The sequence below is a fragment of the Pseudorca crassidens genome, chromosome 11 (assembly GCF_039906515.1).
Source record: "Pseudorca crassidens isolate mPseCra1 chromosome 11, mPseCra1.hap1, whole genome shotgun sequence".
In the NCBI taxonomy this organism is placed as follows: domain Eukaryota; kingdom Metazoa; phylum Chordata; class Mammalia; order Artiodactyla; family Delphinidae; genus Pseudorca; species Pseudorca crassidens.
In genome coordinates this window covers 42,885,851-42,910,387 of record NC_090306.1, presented here as the reverse complement: position 1 = coordinate 42,910,387, position 24,537 = coordinate 42,885,851, and the positions used below count along the sequence as shown (strand labels likewise).

Sequence of the window (24,537 nt, the reverse complement as noted above, 5' to 3'; positions counted from 1 at the left end):
TCGAGGCTTGTGGAATCTTAGTTTCCAGACCAGGGATTGAATCTGGGCCCTCGGCAGTGAAAGTTCTAACCACTTGGACCGCCAGGGAATTCCCAGGGCTTGGTATTCTTACTATGAGGCAGGTGAATTTCTAAGTGCAAATGGATTGCTTTTGAGGGATTTTGAGCAGGGGCAGATCTTATTTGTGTTTTAACAAGATCGTTAAAGTACTTTGGCTTGAGATAAAGATAAGAGTTAAGCACCAAGGTCACGCAATAGGCCCAAGCCACCTCCCTGTGCTCTCCTTTCCTTCCCTGCAACAGAGCCAAGGACCCAGCCAGCTATCTTCTCTTTCTATCTCTGCCCACTCTCCTCATTGGATTCTCTTCACTCCAAGCTTGGTTGCTAAAAGGGAAATCAGCTATTCACATCCTCTCATTATCTTGCTACTACCAAAGACATATATATATATACATACATACATACATACATACATACATACACATATGTAGTATATTATATATAACATACACACAAATATGTATGTATATACAAGTATATGCTTTTTATTTCCCAAGGTTCTACTTCAAATCACTGGGGAAACAGAATAGAGATAAAGGTACATGCCCTGTTTCAAGAGTACAGAATTCATTTGTTCATTCTGGCCCCTGACTCTTGCTCAGATAGTAACGGGACACAGTCTAGTCCTTTAGAATTGCGCTCTTATTCTTCAGTGGGGGGTTTTGCAAAACTCATCCCTTCTTTTAAGTTTCCCTGTACTACTCCCTCCATTTTAGAGGAAGGGTTTAACTCCATGAAGGTGGGACTTCCCAAACAGTACATGTATCAAGGTCATAGGAAGGTAACTTGCATCCCTTGTGACAATATCTCACCATTTTCTAATCTCTAAAATGCTAATCATAGCTTTCCCTGGGTAAAATGAGATAAAATCTATAAAGTGAGTGGCACATAGTAGGTGGTCAGCTAATGTTTGACTCAGCCCATGATCCCCTGTGGGCATTTCCTCACAAAGTTTCAGATGGATATTTCTGTAGTTTCTTATCCACTTTTCTTTGGTATTTGTTCTAGCACACGCTAGGGCTCCCACAAAAGTGACTGAGTGAAAACTTGGCGGCAGTGGGTTCCTCACCCCACAATAAACACTTTCAGAAAATGCTACTACGCAATGGAATATTACTCAGCCATAAAAAGGAACGAAATTGGGTCATTTGTAGAGACGTGGTTGCATCTAGAGACTGTCATACAGAGTGAAGTAAGTCAGAAAGAGAAAAACAAATATCCTGTATTAACGCATATATGTGGAACCTAGAAAAATGGTACAGATGAACCTGTTTTCAGGGCAGAAATAAAGACACAGATGTAGAGAACAAACGTATGGACACCAAGGGGGGAAAGCGGGAGGGGATGGTGGTGGTGCTGGTGGTATGAATTGGGAGATTGGGATTGACATATATACACTAATATGTATAAAATAGATAACTAATAAGAACCTGCTGTATAAAAAAATAAATTAAAAAAAAAAGAAAATGCTACTACGGGCCTTTTGTTACTGAGCAGCCGTACCTTTCAGAACCCTATGGTGCTCTCACATTCCACCTGGATGGCCTGATCCAAATGGCTTATTTAACCAAGGTCACACTCGTTGCTCATCAACTACGGGAGGTGAAAAAGACAGTTGCTTAGTTTTAGAACGAGCACCGGTAAGCCCCAAAGGTCCCGCCTTCCACGGGGCGAGCCTATCAGCGTTCCTCTAGAGAAGAGCGGCAGCTCAGTAGGAACCAATGAGTTCCGCTCCCTGGAATGATCCCGCCCATCCGTTGTGTTGTCGCTCTGCCTCTTGTAAAATAGAACCGGGACTTGCGCTTCCTCTTAGCGTGCCTATCGGCTGGTGTCTGCGTTGAAACTCTACGGAAGCCTGACCTTAAAGGGGAGGGAGCAGCGGGGGGCCGGGGCCCTTTAAAACGAGGCCCGCGGGTGCCTGCCCCTTTAAGGGAAGGGCGTCCAGACGACAGAACCTGAGCCCCAGATTACCCCGAGTCTTCGTCACAGGCTGCAAGAAACGGCTCCTTCGCTGGGTCCGGGTGCTTGGCGGCGGCGGTTTCATCCCCGCTGGTCCTCCCCGGGCCCGGAGACACCCCCGCCCCAGTCATGCTGAGCAGAGTATGGAAGCAGCTGACTACGAAGTGCTATCCGTGCGAGAGCAGCTATTCCACGAGAAGGTCCGCGAGTGCATTGTGAGTGCGGGACCCGGGCAGGAAGGGTAGGACCAAGTGGAGAACGGGGGTCGCGGGAGAGGGAGGGTCCGGGTCGGAGTGAGACCACCTGGGCTCAGAGTGCCGGCAGACAATGCTTGGTCCAGGGGCTAACGACGAAGGGCCCTGGTCCGACCAGTGCTCGGGCTGGCGAATCCCTAGATCGGGTCAGCTGGGTAGCTGCGCGATAAACAAAGCCGATCGGTTTCCGTTCCTCCCACTCGACACGCCCCTCCCCCCTCCTGTCCCCCACCCCCGCCCATGTTCGGAGTGCAGGTCTTCGTGTGTCTGGGAGCCTGGTGAGCCTGCCGGTTTTAGTCAGATGGTTGGAGAGGGATGGGTTTGGCTGGGGGGAGGCTTATTTGCACTTACCCCTCAAACCCAAATAATGTTTGATGAAGGGGAGACGAACAGTGGACTTTGGTGGGTTTCCCACTTTAGAAGAAAGTACTCTTGCTGAGGTGGATTCTACTGTGTAGAGATGGGGAACAACTAAAGTTTCCCCTTCTTTTCCTCCCCCTTATTGGTGTTTGTTAGAAATCCTGCAAGCCGAGTTTCCTAGCTTCCCAGCCATTCAGGGATTTCCTGTGAGTGGTTTCCCCCGGTGCTACAGAGGGCACCTGGCTGCTTTCCTTACTGCCTCACTGCCACCTAGAGTAACAGCTGAAACTGCCACACAGCAAGGGACTCCTCACTTCTGGGCCAGGGACACCCAGTGGAGTTTAGGGGATCGCATCTTTCTCAGGCCGGCTCTGAACTCTCATCTCTCTCCTTTCTTCTCTGTCTCCTCCCTTGGAGCTCCCCTGGGTAGCCCTCACCCACAAATACTAAAGGGAAAGGGAAGGGTTTAGAAGAATAGAAGTTAGTGAGTGGAGAACCCACTGATGGGGTCATCCTTCATTTTTCTCAGACTTGGCCGTAGTCTGCCCTGGGCAGCCTCAGATTGGAGGAGGGCTAAAGTGAGCCATGGCATAACTAGGTCTGCCCTTATATGTGAGGACTGAGAAGTAGGGAGTATATCTGTCCATGTGTAGAGCTCCAGATCTGCTTTCAGGAAGCTTTCCTTGTGTGTTTCTTAGTGGATAGTTCCACATGACAGGGTTGGGCATATCGTGGAGGCACACCCAGGCCTTGAGACAGTGTAGAGCCAGAGACCCACATTCCTAGAGAACAGGGAGGGATGAGACCTTGGACAGAGAAGCAGCCTCCTGGATGTCTCCCCCATCCTTTAGTCCCATTAGCTGAGGACATCAGTGCTGGCCAAGGGCAGCCTGAAGGCTTCTAGTACCTCCCCCACCTGGCTCCAATCCCCTGCTCTAGAAAATGACCTAGCCTCTGCTGGAACTGCATGGAACTGCGTGGAACTCCAGTCTGACCTTTTGAGCCCTCCCACCTTCCTGCTTATTAAGCAAGCCCAGGGCAGAGCACTAGGCAGTAAAAATCTTGCAGTTACAATCTGAGTGGCTCATTCTACCCTACTTCCCTGATACTAAAAGCTACAGTTTTGTCCAGGACCCTTGGTTCTCCTGGGGTCTATGACTTCGCTCTTTGCATAGAGAGCTGTATGCAGATTCCCTGTAGGGTCAGCTCCTCTTGGGGACTGGAGCACCTATGAGACTGATTCTGCCTTCTTTTTTAAATTTATTTATTTTTGGCTCCGTTGGGTCTTCGTTGCTGCGTGCGGGCTTTCTCTAGTTGCGGCGAGTGGGGGCTACTCTTTGTTGTGGTGCATGGGCTTCTCATTGCAGCAGCTTCTCTTGTTTCGGAGCATGGGCTCTAGATGTGCGGGCTTCAGTAGCTGTGGCAGGTGGGCTCAGTAGTTGTGGCTCTCAGACTCTAGAGCGCAGGCTCAGTAGTTGTGGTGCACGGGCTTAGGTGCTCCGTGGCACATGGGATCTTCCTGGAGCAGGGCTCAAACTTGTGTCTCCTGCATTGGCAGGCGGATTCTTAACCACTGCGCCACCAGGGAAGTCCCTGATCTTGCCTACTTCAAACGCAATAACATCTCAAGATTCTCTGGCCCTGGTTGTGGAGCCAGGCTGTCTAGTGGCTCCTTCCCTGGGCAATAGCAGCTTACTTGCGGTAGAGTAGGGATGCATGCATGTGTAGAATAACCTGGCCAAGTCCTGCCATAACTGTCCATTGGAGGAGTAGTCCCCCAGGGGCATGGGACAGACCCTTTGAGGCCTACCCTGCAGTTGCAAATCACCTTAGGTAGGGACCAGGGATTGATAGCTTTTAAAGGGGCTGATGCCAGCTCTAGAAACTTTATAGATGTGGGGCCCCAATTAAAGCCTACTATTAAGGACAGGGCATCAAAGAGGCTCTAGTCTGGCCCAGAGCAGACCTGATCTTTCAGGGCCCCTGAATAAACAGAGTAGAAGCTCTGAGTTGGTCTAGGAACATGATTCCTACTTATTTTCTCCTAGAGCTTGGATCAAGGTGGGAGTGGAGGAAGAGGGGGGTGCAGCACCAGGACAATGCAGACATCCCCTTCTTCCCCTCAAACCTGCTTCCTTTTCCAATAATGTGCTAGGAGTAAATTCCCTCTGGTTCTGTGGCCTGTTTCAGGTGTGCGGATATGTGCATCTCTAGCAGTCTTCTCTGACAATTTACCAACCAGGGTTCAGTTGGAACTATTTTTTTCCTGGGAAAAAACCCTTGTAGAGCTGGGCATGGTACTGTTTTCCCAAGTGCATGGGACAGCCCCTGTCTGATGCTTCTTGTAGGCCCCTGAGGCCTTGACTAGAAGGAAGTACTGGGGAGAAAGATGGAACCCCTGGAAGTATGGAGCCTAGTTTTGGGAAAGTGTCCTTGTGGAATTAAGAGAGGCCATTGGGGCTGTGAAATGTGTGGGGCTTAGAGCTTCTCATCTCGCTCACACTCTGCCACAGATCTCAACACTTCTGTTTGCGACACTCTACATCCTCTGCCACATCGCCCTGACCCGCTTCAAGAAGCCTGCTGAGTTCACCACAGGTACCTGTGACTTCCCTCCCTTCTGCCTGCCCTCTGCCAGTGTTCCTGTTGCCATGGCACCAGCCTCAGGGGAAGCAGCCTATGGTGCCTGCTGGGAAAGGAGGGGTGGCCGTTCTGGAGCCTCTGTCTCTTCTGCTTCCCTCCCTCCACAGGCAGAGACAAGGTGGTAGAGTGGAAAGTCTAGATGGAAGTCCCTCAACTAACAGAGCCACAGGGCAAGTAATGCAACTCTTGTGACCCTCAGTTGCATCCTCTACAAAATGAGCCTAACAGTCTCTACCCAGTCCACTGTCATTGTGTAGAGCAGATATGATGGCTAATGTGAAAGCTCTCTGTGAACCTAAAGCAGGCAGCTGCAGGGTGAATGTTATCATGGGCACAAGCTCTGTCATCTCCTCTCCTAGTGCTCCTATACCCAGGACCAGAGACCTCCCTGACCACGGGGGCCCCAGGACCTGGTGATGGTGACCTTCCTCTTGGTAGAGAGTTCAGATTAAAGCTTTCTGTAGGCATTGTGTGGTTAAGGGGAGGGACACACTTACCACAGTTCCTACCTAGCTCCAGCCTGTCCAGATCTTCCTGTCCTGGCCTGAAGCTTTCCTCCCTTCCAGACGGCTTTATGCACCCTCAGACAAGAAGGCAGCTAGTCCTCAGTGTGATTTCCCTGGGGACTTTCTCCATGATTCTCCCTCCCCGCCCTGCGCCCCCGCCATTTCCCTTTGCTATACCTAGCCACTGATGTAACCAACCTCACAGACCAGTCATTCATTGTATTTGCAGCTTACAAAGAGGAACCTATGATGGAGGAGAGCTGGGGAAGGAGGGAAGTGGGGGAATTTCTGGTCCATACTCTCTCCACCTGGGACCACTGATTTTTTTTTTTTTTTGCGGTACGCGGGCCTCTCACTGTTGTGGCCTCTCCCGTTGCGGAGCAACAGGCTCCAGATGTGCAGGCTCAGCGGCCATGGCTCACGGGTCTAGCCGCTCCACGGCATGTGGGATCTTCCCGGACCGGGGCACGAACCTGTGTCCCCTGCATCGGCAGGCAGACTCTCAACCACTGCGCCACCAGGGAAGCCCCTGGGACCACTGATTTTTTAGCTGCCACCCTGGCTAGAGAATAGGTTGTGGGGTTCATAGTGTGAGCTCTCCCAGGGCCTCCTGCCCAGCTCTGCCTCAGTGGGCCCAGGCCCTTCTTTCAGGAGACAGGAGGGAGCAGGAGAGCACACTGCAACACAGACGGCTCCCAGAGCTGCACACTGATGGCCTGCCTCTTCCCCATGCCTCTGTCTTTTGTAGCGGATGATGAAGATGCTACAGTCAACAAGATTGCGTAAGTGTCATTGTCTCAGCACCTGGCACTAGTAGCCTTTAGAAGCTGGGATCTGAGGCCCCTGGAGCTGGGGGAGAGTAAGGTGTCAGAAGAGAGAGTTTCTGCTTCCGCCCCATTTCTGGCTTCTGGCTTTACGCTATCCTAGGGATGCTTGGAAAAGCTGCTGTTCCTGTCTCCCAGGTTGGGCCGGGAGCTTCAAGCAGCCTCTTGGCTGGCAACTCTGAAGCCTCTTCTGCGGGCCTAAGTCACCAGAAGTGGCTCCAGCTTGGCGTCACCTCCCAGCAGCCACTGGAGAGGGTGTGGGGTGGGGATACAGACTGATGGAAACGGCAGGGGATGGGGAAGGTGGAACGCCCAAAGGCGGGGCATGCTTATTTCTGAGAGGATGGCCCTTAATCTAGGCAGTTATTATTCACTAGCACCTAAAGAGAAAAATATAGAGATGACCCCTCTGATTCAACAGGCAACAGATTAAAAGGCAACCCCCCTCTCTCACCTCCCATGGACCAGCTAGATAATTGTCCCTTCTTTTCAGCTGATGCAGCCCAGGGCACAGGCCTTGGCTATGAAGCTGGGTTTCAACTCCCCTTGTCCCCGCTTTGCCTTAGTACCTTCCCATAGGGCATAGCCATATGGAGTGACCCTGCTCTGTCCAGGCTGAAGAAGGCAAGCTCAGAAATCCACTTCCCTGAGCTGAGCAGAGAAGTCAGGCCCTTTAGCTTGGCATCATGCCCGGCACACCCTATAGGCAAGTGCGGGAGGACCTCATTCCTGGGGACAGTCTGGGCAAGTGATATGGCGGGCGACCAGTTTCCCATAAATGCCTGAGGTGTTCCCATCCCACATGCCAAGGCTTTCCTGGAGGTAAGGGCTACGGTGGGGAGGCAGTGAGTAGAGCCCCAGCTAGACAGCTCTTTCCCTAGGTCTGTCACTGCTACAGCTGGTTCTAGGAGAAGTCACAAGTGCCTGTGGGGATGAATGGGGCTTCTTGGGCCCATGGAAGTGAGTGTCTGAGCTAATCAGAGGCACTTCCCCTTCTCTGCCCAGGCTCGAGCTGTGCACCTTCACCCTGGCAGTCGCCCTGGGTGCTGTCCTGCTCCTGCCCTTCTCCATCATCAGCAACGAGGTGCTGCTCTCACTGCCTCGGAACTACTACATCCAGTGGCTCAACGGCTCCCTCATCCATGGTACATCGATCCTGGTTGCAGCTGAGGTGGGGATGGAGAGCAGATAGGGTAGGGCAGACACAGACAGCCTGGGCTAATCAGTCATAGAGCACCCCATCCCTCCCGCCTTCCCTGCCACATGGTCAGTCCCCAGTGGGTTGGGGTCCCCCCTTAATGACCATCTCTGCTTCTCCTTTTTTGCTCTAGGCCTCTGGAACTTCGTTTTCCTCTTCTCCAACTTGTCCCTCATCTTCCTCATGCCCTTTGCATATTTCTTCACTGAGTCTGAGGGCTTCGCTGGCTCCAGAAAGGTGAGTGGGGGAATGTATCAATCAATCTGTGCAGACAGGAGACAGGATTCCACTGAGATGGTTCAACTGAAGAGATTTTAATGAAGAGACTATTTGCAGAGGTTTAATCAGCACTAAGGAGCTTGAGGCGCTAGTGACAACAGGAGGTCATTACCACCCCTAAGCCTGTGGGAGCCAAAGGAAGAAATAATTTCTGGAAGCCACTGATAGTGGAAACTGGGGAGGTGTGGCCACCCAGGAGAGGAGCTAGTGTCCAAGGTGCCCAAGGTGGGAGGAAACACAAAAAATTACCCTGGACTCTTTCTCTTCCTACCTTCCACTCTCCTGCCAGCCCTTCCCATTGGGCAAGGTGAACAGGAAACCAGAGGGCAAAGAGCTTATGTGACACAGACCTCGGGGTCAGCCTCCCAGGGCAAGACAGGGATGGAGAAGGGATCTGGGGAGGGGGATTGCAAATGAAGGATATCCAGTAGAGGGAATGATCCCGGACTGTGGGGCAGGAGGACAGAGTGACTTAGCAGAGTAAGCGGGAAACGCCCTCCGCTGCCTCCTGAATCCGGTCCTCTCGGGTCCCCAGCCAAGCTGCCATCTCTGCCGTCTCCTTCCTTCCCCACACTGCCCGCCCCCCACCTACTGCCTCCTCCTGTAGGGTGTCCTGGCCCGGGTCTACGAGACGGTGGTGATGCTGATGTTCCTCACTCTGCTGGTGCTGGGAATGGTGTGGGTGGCGTCAGCCATTGTGGACAACAGTAAGGCCAGCACGGAGTCCCTGTATGGTGAGAAGGCCAGCTTCCTCCCCACCCTCCAGGCCGGCTGACTCTTCAGCTGGCCGATGTTCCCTTGCCCGGACCAACTGTATCCCTCTAAAGTGGAGCAGTTTGGGACCTTCCCCCTTAGACTGAAGTTTCAAACGGATGGATTTCAGGCCAAATCCAACCTGTAGAAGTGTTCCATTGGGCCCATACAATGATTAAAAAAAATGTGAGTCTGTTGAAACGGGGAGATTTCACATTAATATCCAGGTTTCTGGCTTTGCTTGACAAGGTTGAGGATCTGGCCACACTAGGCCCCAGTGACTTGGGCCAAATAGTGGTTGTGCCCTTTAGATAGGATCTCCAGTTTGCTATAGTCTCTGTCGCTCCTTCGTCTGGCCAGCTTTCCTCATTTACATTACTTTCCTAACCCCTATAGGCTTTTGTCTTGTGCCTTTGCCTAGACTCTGAGGCCTGTCATCCCCCAGTAAGCAGGAGGAGAGAGATGGGCTGACGTACTTTTTTTTACCCTTAGACTTCTGGGAGTACTACCTCCCCTACCTCTACTCCTGCATCTCCTTCCTCGGGGTCCTGCTGCTCCTGGGTGAGTGTTCAGGACCTGAGAGTGAATGGGTAAGGTCCTCAGGCCAGAGCAACCAGGGTGGAGGATGGAATGGAAGGGTGGGTAGGGGAAGCGGTAGAGAGAAGGGTCTGGTAGGTGACTGGCTCCTGTCCCCACAGTGTGTACTCCGCTAGGTCTCGCCCGCATGTTCTCGGTCACTGGGAAGCTGCTGGTCAAGCCCCGGGTATGTAGTGCCCCTTGTCCTTTGATCCTGCAGGGCGGGCTTCCTGCAAAGCTGGAGCCAAACAATGAAGCAACCCTACAGTTGTGCAGTGCACACCTTGCAGAGGGCCACAGCCTTTGCTGGCTCCTGTATCCTTGACCCTCATCACCTGGAGCTGGTCACCAGGCATACAAAGCAGAAGACATGGCAGCTGGGAGGGACTGCATAAAGTGCCTGGCCGCAGGGCGGTGAATGAGGGAAGGGGAAGGAATAGGACAAAGGAGGCCTGAGATGAGCAGGCTTCTCCTGGGGCCTTTGGGATCAGGGAGCCTCTGACAGCCCATCCCTCCCTTTCCCCCGCCCACAGCTGCTGGAGGACCTGGAGGAGCAGCTGCACTGCTCAGCCTTTGAGGAGGCAGCTTTGACCCGCAGGATTTGCAGTGAGACGCAGCTCTTCCCATTTGGGATGGTGAGCGTGGCTTGGGCAGGGCCTGTGCAGGACTCGGGGACAGCACCATCTTCTCTGCCCTCAGATCCCACTTCCTGCTGGCTGCCCTTGGACATGGAACTGCTGCACAGACGGGTCCTGGCTCTGCAGACACAGAGGGTCCTGCTGGGTATGTGGGTTGGTAGGCACTGGGATGCCTGCTTTCCCCAAGGAGAAGAGAGCCTCATTCTAGGCCCTTGCTAACTGCTTCCCATCCCTGCACAGAGAAGCGGCGGAAGGCTTCAGCCTGGCAGCGGAACCTGGGCTACCCACTGGCCATGCTGTGCTTGCTGGTACTGACGGTACGGATACCAGCCTTGGTGGGGGTGGGAGGTAGTAGGCCCTTGAGTACCTTAGACCTTCTCAGGGAGCAGGGAGGAGATGCAAGGACCTGGTTATCATCAATAATAGTAGTTGCCTCTCAGCGAGTATCTACTTTGTGTCCCGCCTTGTGCTGAGCACATCAGTCCCCATTTTGTAGATGACGAAACTGGGAAGTTAAGGAGTTTGCCCAAGGCCGCGCAGGGCCTAAGCAGTTATGCAGGTTTGCTCTGGGGTGAAAATAAGGGTCGAAATCCAGTCCATCCCCCCATTTGCTACATCCTGGACTTGGGAGTAAGTCTTATTTGTCTGGAGGAAGAGGTATATTTTTCTATTTGGCCTTTTTGCAATCCTTCCCATCTGGAGAGGGTGCACCTTATAATACCCTCAAAGGTGCTCTCTTGCTAGCATCAGCCTTCAGGAGGTCCCACACAGCTAACTGGAAACTGAAAATGTTGGACCAGAGTGTCTGCTCTTAACATTCAACTCTGGATACAACTGTGGGCTGGGACAGGGATGGGAGTGCATGACCTTGCCTCACACAGGGTCTGTCTGTGCTCATTGTGGCCATCCACATCCTGGAGCTGCTCATCGATGAGGCTGCCATGCCCCGGGGCATGCAGGTACTGGGCTGCCCTCCCACCGTATCTTTTGGGGAGGGCCTAAGAAAGGCTGGGTGAGGGGGCAGAAGCTGAGGCCAGAGGGTAGGCTGGGTGCGGGTGGCATTGATGATGGTGGGGCGTGCTGCACAGTGACACTGCTCCATCTCTCAGGGTGCCTCCCTGGGCCAGGTCTCCTTCTCCAAGCTGGGCTCCTTTGGTGCCGTCGTTCAGGTCGTACTCATCTTGTATCTTTCTGGAAACCCACCGTTGCCTCTCTTCACCAAACCTGTCTCCTCTGGGTTGCTGGGCAGAGCTACAGTGGGAGTGATAGGGAAGGGGGCAAGACTTGGCCAACCCGGGGTTCAGAAAGAAGGAAAAGACTTGATTTGAAAGGAGCGCTGGGGGAGAGAGGTCTGTTCCCTTTGAGATGAGGCATTAATCCCTGGGAGCAGACCAGTTCTTCCCTAACCCAGTGACAGTTACCTGATGGTTTCCTCGGTCGTGGGATTCTACAGCTCTCCACTCTTCTGGGGACTGCGGCCCAGATGGCATGACACAGCCATGACGCAGGTAGCTGGCCTGGGGGGCGTGCCTGGGCACTAGGTGCTGGCAGCTCTGCTACCCTGACCTGCCCTTTCCTTAATCCCACCCAGATAATTGGGAACTGTGTCTGTCTCCTGGTCCTAAGCTCAGCACTTCCTGTCTTCTCTCGAACCCTGGGTAAGTAGCAAAAGGAGGTAAGAGAATTGGCTTTTTTGAGTACCTACTGGTACTAAGCAGACACATTATATTCATGCTCTCTCTAATTCCCACAACAAACCTGTGAGGAGGGATTATCTCCATTTTACAGATGGAGAAACAGAGGCTCTATAAAATGCTATGCTGAGCTTCAGAGTAGTGTTGCTTCAAAGCTCATACTTTTTCCATTTGCTACATCCATCCCACAGCCTCCCCTACTTACATTTCTTTTTTTTGGTGGAGAAGCACCACTTTCCCCCAAATCTTCTTTTGCGGTGGATCATCTGATAGACAGTTCTTTCTTTTTCTGCAGCATGAGGGATCAACCCTTGCCCCCTGCAGTGGAAGCACGGAGTCTTAACCGCTGGACCGCCAGGGAAGTCCCAACATTCTCATTTAAAAGACGAAAAACAGGGACTTTACCGGCGGTCCAGCGGTTAAGACTCCGTACTTACACTCCAGGGTGCGCGGGTTCCATCCCTGGTCGGGGAAATAAGATCCTGGCTTGCTGTGCTGCGTGGCCAAACTAAGATTAAAAAAAAAAAGAGAGAGAGAAACAGAAAAGCTAACTGATTTACCCAGAGTTATACAGCTTGTTTGAAGCAAGGCCAAGCCAGGCTAGAACCTCTGTCTCCTGAACCCCAGTCCAGTGTCCAGTCCTTTTTCTACATGCTGGGCATGAAATAACATGCTCAATTCTTCTCCCTTCTTTAGCTATGATCTAGCATTACCTGGTAAAAATGTTCAAAACTGTAACTGCTTCACCCAAGGTAGTAGGGGAGTTGCATAGGTTCCCCACCTCCCCACCATCATCATCCGTATACTGTACATGATTTAGTATTTAAGTCAGTTCTATTTGATTCTTAAGTTCATATTCTCTCTACTGTACCATTTGTACTTATGCCATGGCGATTTAGGAAACTTGGCCTGTGGGTCCACCAGTTAGTTCCTTTAAGGTTGGATGCTGGTAGGAATATTTTTTAAGTGGGGGGGGGGGGGGGGGCGGGGCTCCAGAATTTTTTTTTTTTGCGGTACGCGGGCCTCTCACTTTTGTGGCCTCTCCTGCCGCGGAGCAACAGGCTCCAGACGTGCAGGCTCAGCCGCCGTGGCTCACGGGCGCAGCCGCTCCGCGGCATGTGGGATCTTCCCGGACCGGGGCACGAACCCATGTCCCCTGCATCAGCAGGCGGACTCTCAACCACTGCGCCACCAGGGAAGCCCTCCAGAATTTTAATTTATGATGATTATATTATTATTGTTAGGGGCTTGGTAAGTGTTGGAATAGTGCCTGGCACATATAGTGCTTTGTGTGTGTTGTCTCATTTAATTCTCACAGTCCCATTATTTTCTCTATAGTTGAAGAAACGGAGGCACAGATATTTAATGAATTTGCCCCAGATCACACAGTTAGATAGGGTGGAGTTCGGATATGAACCAAAGCAGCCATGACCAGAGTCAGAGCTCTTAGCCTCCACACTGCTCTGTCTACTAAAAAAAACATTTGGTGACATTTGGCTTGTAGGCTCCTGGCCCAGGAACAAGTAGCAGGCCCAGGATGCTCCTCAGGACTCCTGGAGCCAGAGGGCACCCCCCATGGGAGGAGAAGATGCCAAACTCTGGAAGGGAAGTTAAAGCAAGCCTAGCTGCTGACACTTTCTTCAATAGCCCTGAACTGTCCCTGAGACAGAGCTTAGGAGATAGGAATAACGAATGAATAGAAGCCAACCTATTAGTTGCAGTGTTGAGATGTGGCCACCAGGAGGCAGCAGAAAGCTGGACTCTGAGCCAGGGAAGGGTTGGGGAGGCCTACCTCCCATCCTGGCCTTTGTACTTCAGGGCTCACTCGTTTGGACCTTCTGGGTGACTTCGGACGCTTCAACTGGCTGGGCAATTTCTACATCGTGTTCCTCTACAACGCAGCCTTCGCGGGCCTCACCACTCTCTGTTTGGTGAAAACCTTCACCGCAGCTGTGCGGGCAGAGCTGATCCGGGCCTTTGGTGAGAGGGAGTGGGGGTGAGGCTGGTGGGGTTGTGGGATGGAGCCCTCTGGAACAGTGGTCATCCCAAGCAGGGGAGATGGCATGCTGTCTGCTTTGTTTGCAGTGTATCTCATCCACCCATTCTGTGGCTTGGTTGTCTTATCCCTGAGGACTGAACCTATATCCCGCTTTTGACTGCCCACCCTGCCTCTTCCACAGGGCTGGACAGACTGCCATTGCCGGTTTCCGGTTTCCCCCGGGCATCTAGGAAGACCCAGCACCAGTGACCTCCAGCTGGGGGTGGGAGGGAGAAAACTGGACACTGCCATCTGCTGCCCAGGCCTGGAGGGGTGCCCAGGGGTGGGTGGACCTCAGGACCTGGAATCTGAGAGGGTGGGTGGCAGAGGGGAGCTGAGCTGTCTGCACTGTTGCATCATCTGAGCCAGAGTTTGGGACCAGGCCCCCCAGCTTTTCCAGATTTAACTGTGGGCCCCAGCGTGAGGTGGGGCTGGGTGACTGGGTCTGGCTCCCCGTCCCAAATTCGTTTACACATCAATCTGCCTCACTGCTGTTCCGGGCCATGCCCATAGCCATGTTTACATGATTTGATGTGCAATAGGGTGGGATGGGCGCAGGGGAGGGACTGAGCTGGAGGCAGACTTGGAAGGCAGATTGTCTCCCTTGCCTCTGGCCCAGCAGAGCCTAAGCCCTGTGCTATCCTGGAGGAGCTATGGACCACTGGAGAGACGGGGTCATAGGGAGGAGAGGCCACAACCATCAGCAATAAAGTTGATCCCAGGGTCTGCTTTGGTTTTTTTAAAGGGCCTGTCTCTGTGTCTATTTGAACAGCTTTGCTCCCACCAGTCCTGAGTCTGCAGAGAGAAACAGAGGGGTCCTTCCCACCATCCTTTCCCTTCCCCTCCATCCGCATCCTCAGTGACCTTTGGGGACTTGGGTCTGGTGTTAGACCATACAATTAGGCAGTGGGAAGCTCCTCTTCCCTTAGCCTTCCTTAAAGCTGGCTGGTCACCTGACTTTTCCCTATGCCCAGACCTTATTTCTGTGCCTTGGTTATTGGGGGTAGGTGGGCATCAGTGTAGGAATGGGATAACATCCCCCTATATAATATCCCCTTCCCCCCTACACAAGCCCTTTCCTCCTTGACCTGCCTATTGGATGTAGAGTAAAAGAAGTGGCTGCCTGACAAGGGTTTATGATTCTCAGAGAAGAACCTAACTCCATCTTTCCCGAGGCTATCAGTGTCTTGAATACTCTACAAGCCCCCCTGCTATGTTGGGGGTAGAGGCAAAGTTTCCGCTCATGATTATGTAGCTTGTACATTGCACAACTGCTAGAGGCACCATTCACCTCACAGTCACTGTATGTATAGTTACTACGACTTTTCTTGCAAATGGCAATCAGGTGGCTTGAGGAAGGGCTGCTTTTTTCTAATGTACACATTACTGTGAATGTTAGCCATAGAGCTGAGTGAGGAGTGAGTATGGAATACCAAAAAAAAAAAAAAAGTGTGCCACAAATACTTGCTGAGCACCCTACTATAGGCCAGGTGCTCAGCTGAGATTGTGTTTAAGTTTGTGCTTAAGAACTGCTGTGTGTAGTAAGGGTGACATTTTAATACCATACCACAGTGGATGGCAGTTAATCACTGGTTCTCAAGGAAACATAGAGGTCCAGTGTCAGAACATCAGGCAAGGCTTCTTAGAGAAAGATTTTTTTTTTTTTTGCAGTACGCGGGCCTCTCACTGTTGTGGCCTCTCCTGTTGCGGAGCACAGGCTCCGGACGCGCAGGCTCAGTGGCCATGGCTCGTGGGCCCAGCCGCTCCGCGGCATGTGGGATCTTCCCGGACCGGGGCACGAACCCGCGTCCCCTGCATCGGCAGGTGGACTCCCAACCACTGCGCCACCAGGGAAGCCCAAGAGAAAGATTTCTAAATGATAGATTAATGGGTGAAGTGTTGCAGGCTCAGAGCCTCTGAGATGAGACCCGAATGGCTCCAGCGGGGGCAGAGAAGGAGAAAGATAAAGAGGTGACTAGATGGAGGGTAAAGGGAAGAGATCATCAGACTGTTAGAGACTGTGACTTTAAGTACCCACTGCCCTCCAGCAGTTTCCAATCCACAAGTTGGGTGTTTGGCAAGGATAAGAGGGGACAAAAGTTTGAAGTCCTAAACCAGGCTATAGGTATGAAGCTCTGTTCCTGATTCTGGGGAAGCTCCCAGCAGAAGACTGCAAAGCTACCTGGGAAAATGGTCCCCTGGTATCCAGCCCTTCCAGTCTTGGTTACCGCTAAGGAGGAGAGATGGAAGTGGGGGAGGACCACAGAAGGGAGGCTCTGGTTGTGTGCCCAAAGGGCTTGGCTGGCCTTGGGCAGAAATTGGATCCCATAGCTCCTAGATGATAGCGGGGGGACATGGCCTGCCAGGTAGGCTTGGGGAGAGCAAAGATCCGATTCGAGTATCAGGGTGGTTTGGTGCCACACATAGGCTTAGAGGTAGAGGGATGCTTATCCAGGCAGCCAAGGACTGTACAGCTGTTAGAATTTCCTAGGCAGGTGCCTGCCTGGTTTCCAGGGTGGAAACGAAGTGGACCAGCGGTGGCCGACTAGAGCCCCCGCCCCGGTGGTAGGGGGCGGGACGGTCCTGGGAGAAGGGCGGGGGGCGGGGCCAGGGGCCACTTAAGGCGGAGCCCCGGCGTTCTGGCAGAGCCGGAGCCTGACGGCAGAGCCCGGCAGGATTGGCACTTACCCACGACCCCCCTTTCCTGCTATGATGGCCGGTCAGTAGCAGGTTCCAGACCCCTCGGGGGTATGTAGGCAGAGCTAGCGGCAGCCAGGTGTGCTGAGCCACAAGAGCTCTAGGGCACTCTGGGGGCAGCTCTGCCTGCTGCGCTCTCTGGTGCAGGGGGAGATGCCCAACTGACGAGCGAGCTGGTGAGGACAAGAACGTTCCCTTTTGGCCCGAGTCCGCTGCATCCATGGCGCTGCCGGCCAGTCTGGTGCCCCTGTGCTGCTTGGCACTTCTGGCGCTGCCGGCCCAGAGCTGCGGGCCGGGCCGGGGGCCGGTTGGCCGGCGCCGCTACGTGCGCAAGCAGCTCGTGCCGCTGCTCTACAAGCAATTTGTGCCCAGCGTGCCCGAGCGGACCCTGGGCGCCAGTGGGCCGGCCGAGGGGAGGGTGACAAGAGGCTCTGAGCGCTTCCGGGACCTGGTGCCTAACTACAACCCCGACATCATCTTCAAGGATGAGGAGAACAGTGGTGCAGACCGCTTGATGACCGAGGTAAGGAGGGCCTCTCCCCACCTGCTCGAGGGCACCGCCAATTTCTCTGCTCTCCTCTGGCAGCTGGCGGAGGGGATGGTGTGAGCTGGACTTCATCTATAGGGACCTTGATCTCAAGGATCTACCTACACTCCTCACCCCTCACCCGCCCCCCATCCCAAAACACACACACACACACACACACACACACACACACACACACACACACACACACTCACACCTCTGCTGGCTGTACTGAGTGATCAGGAGGGATCCAGGGAGAGGCTGCATGGGGAGGGGGAGAAGGGACTAGTGAGAGTGAAGCTGAGAGAGACAGGGAGGGCGGGGAAAGGAGGATGGCGGCAGGCGAGACGGGAAATGGCTGAGGCGTGGACCGGGGGTCAGCTACCGAGCCAGGCAGGAAGGGCTGGGGTGAGCTGGGGGCCAGGAGCTGGCTAGGCAGCAGACAGAAAGCTCTACCCTTAGCCTGGCTCCTGACCTGATTGTGTTAAAGCTCTGTGGGCTAAAGAGACTGAAGGGACTGGGAAAGGGGTGACCAAGGGTCAGGTCATCAGGCCATCTACCTGAGGAGGGGCTGGGCAAGAATTGTCTTTGGCATGGGGGAGGCATCTCAGAACCAAGGTAAAGCTATTCTAGAGTCTAAACGACTGTCCTGGAGTGAAAAGTGATCTTTGATGGGAAGAACAGATGGGCCCACCTGAGAATCAAAGGGTTCCTGTGTCCCTCAAACTCAGTGTAGCTCAGGGACTTTCCTTGGAATTAAAGGGTTAAAATGAATTCAACTACCATGTATTAAGCATCTGCTGCAGACCAGAACCTAACCAACCTATGGTGAGGTGTGAAGGACCACCTCTGCCCTGTGATCTCAAATGTCAGAGCTGGAAGGAAACTTGGAGGTCACATTCTCCCCCCCCCCACCCCACCCCCACCCCCGCCTCCCATTTTTACATGAGAGCTGGGCCCCAGGAGGAAAAGTGATTTAATCAAAATCTTGAAACTAATTAGTGGCATGCCTGGGACTAGAATTCAGGACTCCTGATTCTAAGTCCTATACACTTTCCATTACACCACCTAATTGTGTATGGAGTGGGGAGGTGGGGGGAGAGGGAGGGGTACGGATTTCCTCTGATTAACTGCCATAGTTTTCCAGGTTACTTTGTTAGGAAAACCTGTCCAGGGGAGAAAGAATTCCTTCTTGCTCTTGCCCTGAAGCATTCCTCCTCCCCAGAGATTGGGAAGGGGATACTCCTTCCCTCCTGGCCAGGGATGGAATATCCTGGCCCTTTCCTCTGGTTTCCACCTGCAGCAGAGGGGGCAGAACAAGGGATAGGCCCAGGAGAGGCTCTGACAGGCCTGGGAACCCCCCTCGGTCCTGCTTATCTCCCACACCCTGGCTGCAAAAGGCCTCCATTGAGTTGGCTCTGCACTGGGCTGCTGCCCCCGCAGGTCAAGGCCTCAGGGCCTCCTTAGGGGACAAAACGACAAAAAGTTGGAAGGAGTTACCACTTTTCCTGTCTTCCCCCTCCCCTCCTCTCCAACCCTGCGGAGGTGTAGAAGACTCGGGAAGAAGGGCAGGGGGGAAACGTCCCTCTGGCAGTTAGGAGAAAACCAAGTCCGAGGAGAGGTCAGAGCGGGGAGAAGAAAAGGAAGCTGTCCTCTCTGTGCCTCCTCCCGCGAGGTCCGTGCTGTGGTGCGCGCCAAGGTCTCCGGCTCCCAGACTGGAGCGGCCGAGATAACCGTGGTCTCACTCCCCCGGCGCAGGCTTCCAGCCGCTGCTGCTTTTCCTCCTCTCCACTCCCACCCTGCAGGGGGCCCCCCAGATCCGCGCAAGGGCTGCTCGCGTTATTCTCAGGTGTTACTCCCACGCCTTTCTGCGCTGCCTCCGGAGCAGAGACGGAGAGACTGGGGGCTCTCAGGGCTGGCGGAGCCCGAGCTGGAACTGGGAGGGCTGGCCGCGCTGGGGGAGGGGACCCGGCGGGCCGGAGCAGGGATGGGGGGCGCGGCTTTCTGCCCTTTCCTCTCTCTGAGCCGGGGCGGCTGAAAAGCGCCTTTGTGGATGGAGCTGCTGAGTCCGCTTCTCCCGGCGCGTCCCCGGCCTCGGCCCGGGATTCTCGCTCGGTTAAGTCATCCGGGAGAATGGCCATTGTACTTCGCGCAGCCCCCGCCGCCCCAACCCTTTTTCCAGCAGCCTAGATCCCGCACGGCTCCGCTTGGGCACCTCTGTGGGGGGGCACTCGCACCACGAAAGGGTTAATGCTAGGGGCTGAAAGGAGGAGGAGGAAGGAAGGAAGGAAGCGATGCCCGGTGCCAGGGAAGGCAACGAAACAAAAGATGAATCAGGCGGAGGGAGGGCAGCCGGGGCTTGGGGCGGGGGCCAGGCCAAAACAGGGGCTCCTCTCGCGGAGCCGGGCTGCTCAACCCCTCCCTGACCAAGCTTACACCCGCTCTCTCCACTCTTGCCCTCTCCCAGGTTGAACTGAGGTCCCAGAACAACTAGGGATGAGGGGCGGAAATTAAAAGTGGGGGAAAGAACTAGGTTTGGGCGCTCCCTCTCAATATCAGGGGTGACCCCACAGTTCGCCAACGACGTTCTGGAGAGCATAGATTAGCGACTACACCCATTCAGATTCTCACTTCCTCAGGACACTCAAAATCTGGGAGGGACTGGAGGGGTGTCGGGAAAACAAAGAAGAATTAACCCGCCCGTCCAGGTCGCTTTAGCCCCCATGCTGGTGGTAGTGGTACTGAGGAGACTGACTCCTTTATTCTCCGCCAGCGTTGTAAAGAGCGGGTGAACGCGCTGGCTATTGCGGTGATGAACATGTGGCCCGGAGTGCGCCTACGGGTGACCGAGGGCTGGGACGAGGACGGCCACCACGCTCAGGACTCACTTCACTACGAAGGACGTGCCCTGGATATCACCACGTCCGACCGCGACCGCAATAAGTATGGGTTGCTGGCGCGCCTGGCAGTGGAAGCCGGCTTCGACTGGGTCTATTACGAGTCCCGCAACCACGTCCACGTGTCTGTCAAAGCCGGTACAGTACGGGGTGGGTGGTGAGGTCCCTCCGGGAAACTGAGGGTATGCAGCCCTGTTGCGACTCTAGGGTTCCCCAGGCGGGCGTTAGTGTTGTAAACCCCCTTCCATTTCTGCCCAGGTTAGGACCAGATCCGTGGGAACTTGCATGTTGTTCCGGGACTGGTGAGGTCTGCGCTGGGCTTGACCCACGTCTTTGACAATATGTACTAACATTCTGGAACTGGTCTCCATGCAATCCTCTCTCTGCTTGTCCCCTCCAGATAACTCACTGGCGGTCAGGGCAGGCGGCTGCTTTCCGGGAAATGCCACCGTGCGCCTGCGGAGCGGCGAGCGGAAGGGGCTGCGGGAACTGCACCGCGGTGACTGGGTGCTGGCTGCAGACGCGGCAGGCCGGGTGGTGCCCACACCCGTGCTGCTCTTCCTGGACCGGGACTTGCAGCGCCGGGCCTCTTTCGTGGCTGTGGAGACCGAGCGGCCCCCGCGCAAGCTGTTGCTCACTCCCTGGCACCTGGTGTTCGCCGCTCGAGGGCCTGCGCCCGAGCCAGGCGACTTTGCACCGGTGTTCGCGCGTCGGCTGCGCGCGGGGGACTCGGTGCTGGCGCCAGGCGGGGACGCCCTTCGGCCTGCGCGCGTGGCCCGAGTGGCGCGGGAGGAAGCCGTTGGCGTGTTCGCACCGCTCACAGCGCACGGGACGCTGCTGGTCAACGATGTCCTGGCCTCGTGCTACGCGGTTCTGGAGAGTCACCAGTGGGCGCACCGCGCCTTTGCTCCTCTGCGCCTGCTGCACGCGCTGGGGGCGCTGCTTCCGGGCGGGGCCGTCCAGCCAACTGGCATGCATTGGTACTCTCGGTTCCTCTATCGCTTGGCGGAGGAGCTGCTGGACTGAGCGCTCCAGGCATAGAAACCTCGTGGCATCCGCCTAAACGGGAGTGTGCGGGCTGAGATCTGGAGATGTGGGCAGCAGACGATGCTGATTGGGAGGGAGGGAGGGATAGGGAGAAAAATGGACGCGATGGTTTAGGGGCAACCTCTAACTGAGAGGTTGGGTCCTAAGTAGATGGGGTTGATGATGGGTACTCGTCGACGAGGACTATTTCTCCTCTTCTTCCCCAGTGCCTCAGCCCCACCCGATTATTTTATTTTATTTTCTATTTATAAATTGTAATATAATAATCTGCTTGCCCCGCCTGGCAAGATGAGGGGCTGGGGCACAGCGTTAACAGTTATCTGACATGGGAGCCAATCTGACATCTGACATTTTCCTACAAGTGGGCTAATAAAGGGAAGGCTTCCAGGAGCTTATTGGGAAATATCTCTATTCAGATGGTGATTTACCTCCAGATTGGGGGAGGGGGGTACGGAGAAAGGGAACCATACTTTACTTCCCATTCCCCTCTCCTTCCCCAGCAGGTCGTCCCACCCTGCTTCCTCCTCTCAGAGGAGGCATCCCAATCGACCAGCAACAGAGACCAGAAGAGTCTGCCCTTTTCTAGGCTGCTAGTTCTTTTTCCCACCCAGAGAGGACTAGCATTCTGCCCACATGTTTGCATACCGACTGTTGGAGGGACCAGGGTTACCTAAGGAACAAGAAAACCCAAAAACGTCCTTTTTCTGTTCATAGGGGCTCCAGAGGTGGCTCAGGCCACTGTGGGTACTGATACTTAAAGAATTCTGGCCCCCAATTGTTAGCCTGCTGTCCTGGTCCCTCTCTCAAGAATCACCGTAATCCCCATCCTACTCTGGTGTAAGGGGTCTACATGGGGCTGATGTTTCTTGGGGGGATGTAACTGGACCAACTGATGACTCATGGGAATCCCTAGCTAATGCATAATAGTCCCCACACACTCTTGATCAAGAGAAAGAACCTGGACAGAGGGCTAGAACCTATCCCTCCTGATGGGCTGAGCCCAGATGTATGGGGGTAGAGGGGGCGTAGGCTCTCCAAGCAAGGGCACATAGGAATTAAAACCTGAGCCCCCTTCCTGATCACCTGTCCTGGTTGTTGTTTCTACTGGCTTCCTCCACCTTTCCCCTCTCCCCTCTCCCATTATTTCTAGCTCTGCTTTCCTGGCCTGGGTGTTTCTGGAACCTCTGGGTCCAACGCAGCAGACACCTGGAATCCAGGCAGGCAAGTGCCCCTGAGTTAGGAATGGAAGCTCCGAGGAAGTTGGACTGCACTGGAAGGAGAGTGTCAGGGCCCGGGGAATGGTAGGGGTTGGCGGTACCACCAGGAGCCCACCCTTCCCTGTAGCGGCTATGCTCTTCCTGCACAGGGTCCCTGCTATATACTGCCCTCTAGTGGCCTTCAGGATCGGTTCCCTTCCCTGCCAAAGGAAAAATGCTGCGCAGAGGGTGGACTGGATTTGTGCAGAGGAGCCTTCTCCCAGGATGCAAGAGATGGTGGATGGTACTTGTTAAGCTGCCAGGGCTTAGCCACAGGTATCAGGGGCTGGCGAGGAACCCACCTGCCTCTCATTTGGAAAGTGGCACTTTTGTATCCCTTGCACCTGGTTTAGCTCTGTGGCTCCTGGAAGCTGGAGGTATGGTTGTAGCCTGTAGTATTCCAGATTTCCATGTGTGTCCAAGTTGCCCACTCACCTCCCTCACCCTGTGACACTTTGAGTTCAGTGTCTGGAGGTGAAAGCATACTTAGGGTTCCAGGTAGTGCTTGATAAAGCCGACATTTGGAAGCAGGCTAAGTTTACCTTTAGTATCTTTCCACCTCCCATTTCCCTCAGTCCACACCAGGTGCCCATTACCACCACCCTCCCCCTTTCAGAGGGATTTCAGAAACACAGTCCAAGCTGTGGACCTTTCCTTCCTACTTTCTAAACCTGCTCTTGTCTCATTCTATCAGATCCTGATGCCCTACTGTCATGTCACTCCAGGTGACGACTAATCTGATAAACTAATTAGTATTTCTACGTTGGTAGGCCTGTTTTCACAGGCCTATTACATGATCAAAAGATCATGTAATGCATATATCTTAAAGGCCTGCTGAAAATAAGGCCTTAAACCATAAGACCATAATGGTGCTGATTCGTAGCACCTTAATATGTTGGGCAGGAGATACCTGGGGACAAGGAGAACTAATTGGTTTCCCTTAAACTACACCCTGTAGATTACTCCCCAGGCCTGAGGCTCACCTCTCACCCTCAACTTCCATCCCTCCTTATTCTTGTCCCCTTGACGCCCTCCCAGCTTCCTAAAATAAAGTCCATTCCCTTCCCTCAAGCAGCAAAGAGTACCGTCTCTACGAAGATGGCCAGGAAGGCATATTTACTTGGCCACACAACATCTCCAAATGCAGCACCCCTTCTCATTAACAGAATTGGCAAGGAGGATTAGGGAAAGAAAGGGCATGGCTAGGAAGTCAGGCAGATCTGGAGATAATGATCCCTCCCTGACAGGATTGTTGACAATATCGATGTATGTGCCCAATGTGGAATAGATACCATTGAGTTTTATATGCTCTGCACCCGTTTCTCACTCCCTTTGCTGCTGTCTGCTGTCTGTCTGCTTCTGTCCTTACCACTCTACCAGAGGCAGCATTATCAATGGTTCCCAGACCTTTGGGGATTGTGTTGTCCCTATAATTGTTTGATTTCATAACACTCCGTTCTTCAGAAGGTGCTGTGTGACAGATTTAGGTTTGCTTTAGAACTAAAGTATAATTAAAAGTAATCTTGTTTTGAGAATTGCAGAGAATTTTGTGATCATCCTGGCAAGACCTCTCCACATACTGGGAAACCGGAGTTGAGAAGCACTGCTTTAAGGTTCAGGTGACCTTTTTATTGCCCAGAATCCAGATTTTTCTCCCCTTCCTTTCTTCAAGCAGGAGTTACTGAACATCTACAGTGTAGCACCGTATTAGGCACTGAAAAACACACCAAAATTAAGAAATAGCTTCTTAAAGGTATAAGATTGTTAGCTGCCAAAGCAACATTGTTACTTAATCAAGATGAGTTGAACGGGTGCTAAATGTCATATTTGTACATAGGAGGCCTTGTGGAGAAAGTAGGGCCTGAATAGGATGTTGTAGCCTGTGTAAGTGGAGGAGACTAGAAAGGCCATTCCAGACAGAAGTACCAACATGAGCGAGGACTTGGAATCTGGGATGAAGATGTGCAGGCTTGTTAGAGTAGGAAATTGGGAAATGTAACTATAGGTAGCTAAAATTTCCTGAGAACTTACTGCAGGCCAGGCCCTGTTTTAGCACTTTACATACTTTCTCATTGGTCCTCACAATAACCCTATGAGATTGTATTACAGATAAGGAAAATTGGGGCAGGCATAACGAAATAAGAATGCCTTGATGGGGGCTTCCCTGGTGGCGCAGTGGTTGAGAGTCCGCCTGCCAATGCAGGGGACACGGGTTCATGCCCCGGTCCGGGAAGATCCCACATGCCACAGAGCAGCTGGGCCCGTGAGCCATGGCCTCTGAGCCTGTGCTCCGCAATGGGAGAGGCCACAACAGTGAGAGGCCTGCGTATCG

General features: G+C 53.6%; 2 protein-coding genes across 5 annotated transcripts; both read left to right on the top strand.

Annotated features, from left to right (window-relative positions):
* Positions 1-1,851: 1,851 nt before the first annotated feature.
* Positions 1,852-14,526, top strand: LMBR1L (limb development membrane protein 1 like). Of its 4 annotated transcripts, XM_067696408.1 has the most exons (17): positions 1,852-2,234; positions 5,147-5,231; positions 6,531-6,564; positions 7,612-7,751; positions 7,938-8,041; positions 8,691-8,817; positions 9,329-9,397; positions 9,535-9,599; positions 9,946-10,018; positions 10,112-10,195; positions 10,291-10,367; positions 10,932-11,009; positions 11,160-11,233; positions 11,468-11,558; positions 11,642-11,708; positions 13,563-13,724; positions 13,925-14,526. In XM_067696408.1, exons 1-17 carry the CDS (start codon positions 2,163-2,165, stop codon positions 13,990-13,992), a joined length of 1,470 nt encoding a protein of 489 aa, XP_067552509.1. In that variant the 5' UTR covers positions 1,852-2,162; the 3' UTR covers positions 13,993-14,526. The 4 variants fall into 4 exon arrangements, with proteins under 4 accessions (XP_067552509.1, XP_067552508.1, XP_067552510.1 ...); XM_067696407.1 differs by having other exon boundaries at positions 9,946-10,195; XM_067696409.1 differs by lacking the exon at positions 1,852-2,234 and having other exon boundaries at positions 6,434-6,564; positions 9,946-10,195.
* A 1,895-nt stretch (positions 14,527-16,421) lies between these two features.
* DHH (desert hedgehog signaling molecule) lies at positions 16,422-23,740 on the top strand. Its single transcript, XM_067696406.1, has 3 exons — positions 16,422-17,002; positions 19,779-20,040; positions 20,303-23,740. The coding sequence occupies exons 1-3, from the start codon at positions 16,700-16,702 to the stop codon at positions 20,926-20,928; spliced, it is 1,191 nt and encodes a 396-aa protein (XP_067552507.1). The 5' UTR covers positions 16,422-16,699; the 3' UTR covers positions 20,929-23,740.
* The last annotated feature ends 797 nt before the right edge of the window (positions 23,741-24,537 follow it).